The sequence below is a fragment of the Chanos chanos genome, chromosome 3, assembly GCF_902362185.1.
Source record: "Chanos chanos chromosome 3, fChaCha1.1, whole genome shotgun sequence".
NCBI classification, from domain to species: domain Eukaryota; kingdom Metazoa; phylum Chordata; class Actinopteri; order Gonorynchiformes; family Chanidae; genus Chanos; species Chanos chanos.
Window position 1 is genome coordinate 32,602,087 of NC_044497.1, and position 5,695 is coordinate 32,607,781.

At 38.2% G+C, this 5,695-nt stretch overlaps 1 protein-coding gene and 1 pseudogene across 1 annotated transcript; one reads left to right on the plus strand and one right to left on the minus strand.

Annotated features, from left to right (window-relative positions):
• Window positions 1–2,669: 2,669 nt before the first annotated feature.
• LOC115807679 (transcription factor HES-5-like) lies at window positions 2,670–3,259 on the minus strand (annotated as a pseudogene).
• A 1,828-nt stretch (window positions 3,260–5,087) lies between these two features.
• On the plus strand, window positions 5,088–5,695 carry LOC115808307 (transcription factor HES-5-like). The gene is made up of 2 exons (XM_030769638.1): window positions 5,088–5,153; window positions 5,279–5,695. The coding sequence occupies exons 1-2, from the start codon at window positions 5,088–5,090 to the stop codon at window positions 5,693–5,695; spliced, it is 483 nt and encodes a 160-aa protein (XP_030625498.1).

A 5,695-nucleotide genomic window follows, 5' to 3' on the forward strand; every position in this document is an offset into this window, starting at 1 on the left:
TCAATGAAGAAACAGAATTGTAGATTCCAGTCTAAGACTGGGATGGAAAGTAATTCTAAGTGTGTAGGAATCTATTTCCTCCTATTCTGCATTTTGCAGTTTTTAAAATTTGCTTTCATGAAAGCACATTTAAATCATTTAAAGAATCTCTTGTTATATATCTCTTGTTCTTTTACACATTTTAATTTCTTGTTACACAAGAAGTCTTTACATTTCGTAACATGTTTCTGATCCATAATATTTGGAGGCAAAGATGTCTACTTTGTAGACTAATTTATTCTAATCGCCCACTGTCGGCGTAACCACATTTTCTTTCTCTTACTTTGTAAGATATACTGGCCTTCTTAAGAGTGCAGTTATTTTTTTTTTCTTGTTAATTAGTCTTCAGCAGACATTGCTAAAAGACTTGTTTTGACGTTTTTTCGAACTGACCTTTCAGTTTAAAACATTTCTTATCATATAAGATTCCTGTACAAGCTTTGTTTTGTAGTTGTATTAGATCTATCAAGTGCTCATATTGAGTGGATTGTCAAGAGATGAAGAGTATTTTGGTGAGAAGTGTGTGAACTAGTCAGTAGAGAATAGTACAATATGTTTTTCTGTATTTTGACAGAGCTGTAAATGTGTGTCAGTTTATATGCGTTAACCGAACATGTGCTATATTAGCACCAGACATTTTATTGTGATCTATCCAGTTATAATGTATTCCATTTGGAAATGTATCTCTGTTTCCTTCAGTGAAGGTTTCAAATGTTATCAGGTTTGATGTGGAATGTATGTGGTACTGATCACTTAAGCACATCAATAGCTTTATGAAAAATAAATCTAAAGTATACCTGAACAACGTTTCCTTGATTTCATTCAAAATGAAAGGTGTGCATTTACTTCTCAAGTCGCTCCTTCATGAAAGTAAATTTATAAAAATCCATTTTCAACAGTCAGTGGATTATCTCGTTATCTCGTTATTTTTGAAATGTACAGTCCAAATATAGAAGAAAGACAAAATACACATACAATGTAAGATCCAGGGTACTGAATGTTGCTGGAAGAGATGACCTGTTCTTTTGGAAACATCACAAACATATAAATTAATCTTAATCTTACTCTTAATCTTGATCCTAATCTCAATCTTAAACTTTCCAATTTTAATTTGGGACAGCACAGAAACTGTTCTAGGCTACACCCACTGGACAGATTTAGAGACTTTGTGTGGGCCCTTCCTGAACACACGCCAGTGGAGGAATATTAATTGGGGTACAAATAAAGTTCCAGATAAAGCATCGCTGGCCTCTCACTTTATATACCAGTGTCTGTCAGTTTTGTTGTCATTTCTGAGCTATCTCTTAAATGCAGACATTTTTTGAAGAATCTTTTGCTAACCAATTGACTTCTTCCTCAGTTTTATACAGGAAACAACTGAGCCAAACCAGTGCCTCTGGGAGATACTTTCAATGCTCCTTCTCTAGATTATTTGAGGTCTTTCAGTTGGTTAATTTAAATAAGAATACCAAAAGTGTCCATTCTCCTTGTTTACATTTTTGAAATCTTCATTTTCCTGTATATTTAAGCCAGTATTAAGACCATATTGTGATGAAGTGTGGAATTGTGATCTAGTTTGTTTTCTTTAAAAGAGCATAAAGTGCTACACAATATTTTCAAAATATAGTATGTTTACATACATACACACACACATGCACAAACACACACACACACATGCAAGAGGACAAGAGGGATAGAAGAAAGATTGACTTCTGCTGTTTGTTTAATATGATCCATTTTGAAAAAATCTGTACAGTCCTTGAATAAGAAACATTTAATACCTTCAATAAAGGTGACTTTACAATCAGTTTGAATATTTAAGAAATGAAAAATTCAAGATTGAATTTAGTGTATATTGCTAATATAGCAAGTGCCATAATATCCACATGCAATTGCATGAAGGTCCACACCACAGAAAAATGAGAATAGATTAATGTGTTTGTTGTCAATTATGGCACAAGTTTCAAAATCACATTTCAGTTACACTAAACTGTGACAAAGCAGCAAGAAAGACAGAGCTTGAAAGGAAATCACACATTTCTATTAAGCTGCCTGTCATTTTTAGTAGATTAACAAAGTAATAAATATTTAATATTTACTTGGACTCCAAGAGAGAGACAGATTAGCAACCAAATCAAACATGACTAAATGTCAGTCACTCTGAGAAGAATTCAGAGAGGATGGAGCCAACCAAAATTTGAACAAAATTATGATTCCTGGGTGAGTTATAAGAGCGCCCCTGTCAACAAAAGCAGAATTAAAATGCCCTGCAAAGGCAGAATAGAAAAACCCAGTATGGGTGAACTGAGCATGTCCGTGTTCAAAGACTGTGATGCAAACACCACAGACTATTCACATCCAAATGTTTTTGGAGAGTTCATCAAATTCTTACACAGTAAGAAATTACATAATTGTCATAAAAACATCTTTACATTCAGGCACGTTACATTCTATTCATGTAGACGTAAACATCGTGTTAATGTAAAATAAGAGGATACAGGTTCCTACTCATTCAGAATTAATATCTTTGCCAGTTGTAGCCTGGCAGTTTACACTCCTACACACCAGACATGTCAGTCTCAGACTTACAAATGCTGTCTCTTCATTAATAAACTGTCCATGTGATTTTACTAAGGCCTCCACAGTACTTTACAGACTGGAGTTTCCTCTTTCTTAGAGATCTGATGAGTTGAAGAGTGCAGATGTGGAAGGACACATCTATTTTCTCAGTGGGAGATCTCATGTTGTGGAAGTGACTCAGCAGTCTTCTCTGGGACTCACTCTGGACATGACATTGAGACAGGAAGTTGACAGCCTCCTGCACACACCTGGAGTAACCATCACTGGCTGCAGAGGAGCAGGTGGAGGGATTCTGCTTCTGCTGTTGCTTCAGGAAATGGACGGTCATCTCCAAGATGTCAGCTTTCTCCTGTCTGGAGTCAGGCTGCTGCTTGAGGAACTCTCTGCCCAGGAGAGACTTGAGCTTCTCAATGTTGCTGTTGATGCGATCTCTGCGCAGTTTCTCCACCATTGGTTTTCTCAGCTGGAGAGAAAGAAACACAACTCTTTAATAACCTGGATCTTGCATTAAACATGAAGGAAGCTGTATTAAAAATTAACAAAAAATGTTGTTAGATTTGATATTTGCTATATTTACCTTGTTATTCAGTGTCAGATGCTCTGTAGAGTAGATGATTTGTGTAGTGATTGTAGGAGCCATGGCTGGAGTATTTTTGAGGAGAACATTTGAGCTGTGCTGAGTTGACTGTCACTGTCTCCTCTGTTTACACTCCCAAATCTCCATATGAATGTGTGAGTCTTGAGTTTGTTGGAGGTTCCCACAGTCAGCAGCCAATGGGTGAGCTTGGACTACAATAATGAACGGGGGGCAGCCACACGCTCAGTGAAGGGCTTATTGCTCAGGAAACAATGAGCCGGTCTCAGAGGAGCAGGTGGAGGGGTGTGCTGAGACAGCAAGGAAAGATTCATTTAGTATCTTGTGAACCTGGGAAAGTGGTGACCCCAAAAAAGATCATAGTGACCACATTTTCACTGGGCAAAAGGGGTGTGTTTCTCAAATCCAGTTCATCATTAATTCAAACCACTGAGATCACATATATGAACCTATATATGAATTTTAGAACAAATATTCCCTGTCTACGGCATACAATAAAAAGATTTACAGGGTGATTAGACTACCATTTATTTGTTTAAAGAATTATTCTTAAATCCAAATATGACTGTAATAACACTCATCACCCTCATATCCAAAATCCAGCTCTTTCACTGTTCCCTCCTCTATTTTCTCACTCAGAAACATGTACTGATAACACCTTCTACTCAAATCTGTCTCTTTTTTCTACTCTCCTCACTTTGCTCTATGACAAAAAAAGCATACGGTGTACATAACAGCACACTTCTAAATGAATAATTCAGTGGCCTTACTGTTAACTCTCACTTTGAAGGGACTTCTCCATATTGAAAAGCAAGTCCAAATTTTCATTGTTCATTTAGAATGGTTAAAATATGGTTTTTGACATGTTGTTAAAACATGGTATTTTACTTTTGATATTTTCACATAAACTTGAGTAAATCCTCTGGTGCTTGTACACTATTTCAAGATCAGAACAGTTCTATCACAACAGTTTGTTGCCTTTAGGAGAACATCTGACATAGTTCAGCAGAATTTTCCCAAGACAACCACGTGGGGGTTTCTGTGGTGTTCCTGGCCATGTGATGAATTGTATTTAATGAGGCACACTTCTATTGTGCAAGGAAAGTGTGGTGATTCTCTGTGTGAATAGAAAGAGTGTGGGAAAGCTCTAGAGAAATGAATCAAAATTGTGTAGTGAATCAGATCAAGGCTGTGTTATGTCAGATCCTGTCTGAACCCCTATAATAATCTACAGCACATAGTGTTCAGTCAGGAAGGCATACAGTCCTCATTTGTAAAACACCACTGATTGATTTAAACTTGCATCCATGTGTAATAAACTGCTGAATCTAATTTCATTAAATATGACATGCTAAATTTAATGCACTACTTAGGAACAAAGTTAAAATGTGGTTAAAATAGAATGATATACCTGTGAGCACACAGTTTTAAATGCATCTCAATTAAATGTGGTTATTTTTGAGGTGCATGTGAAACTGTGTACTCATCACTTCTGCAACTCTCTGTTACAACTTTCAAATATGTTCATTAAGGACAGCATGTGCTTCCTAATGGAGCCACCCTAGCATCAGGCAGCATAGCTGCTTCAAACATAGGGTCTTCACTTTCTCAGGACACTCACACACTCACACACCCCTCCACCTGCTCCTCTGAGACCAGCTCATTGTTTCCTGAGCAATAAGCCCTTCACTGAGCGTGTGGCTGCCCCCCGTTCATTATTGTAGTCCAAGCTCGCCCATTGGCTGCTGACTGTGGGAACCTCCAACAAACTCAAGACTCACGCATTCATATGGAGATTTGGGAGTATAAATAGAGGAGACAGTGACAGTCAACTCAGCACAGCTCAAATCTTCTCCTCACAGAGACTCCAGCCATGGCTCCTACAATCACTACACAAATCATCTACTCTACAGAGCATCTGAAACACAAGGATAACAAGGTGAATAACAAGGTAAATATAGCAAATATCAAATCTAACAACAGTTTCTGTTCATTTTTAACACAGCTTGCTCATGTTTAATGCAAGATCCAGGTTATTAAAGAGTTGTGTTTTTTTCTCTCCAGCTGAGAAAACCAATGGTGGAGAAACTGCGCAGAGATCGCATCAACAGCAGCATTGAGAAGCTCAAGTCTCTCCTGGGCAGAGAGTTCCTCAAGCAGCAGCCTGACTCCAGACAGGAGAAAGCTGACATCTTGGAGATGACCGTCCATTTCCTGAAACAACAGGAGAGCCAGAATTCCTCCACCTGCTCCTCTGCAGTCAGTGATGGTTACTCCAGGTGTGTGCAGGAGGCTGTCAACTTCCTGTCTCAATGTCATGTCCAGAATGAGTCCCAAAGAAGACTGCTGAGCCACTTCCACAACATGGGATCTCCCACTGAGAAGAACAGAAGCGTCCTTCCACATCTGCACTCTTCAACTCATCAGATCTCTAAGAAAGAGGAAACTCCACTCTGTAAAGTACTGTGGAGGCCCTGGTAG

Bases quoted from the DNA above. Each gene is read 5' to 3' on its own strand.
- LOC115808307 (XM_030769638.1), top strand. From the start codon at position 5,088: ATGGCTCCTACAATCACTACACAAATCATCTACTCTACAGAGCATCTG. The intron at 5,154-5,278 runs GTGAATAACAAG...TTTTCTCTCCAG, and splicing joins TGAAACACAAGGATAACAAG to CTGAGAAAACCAATGGTGGA.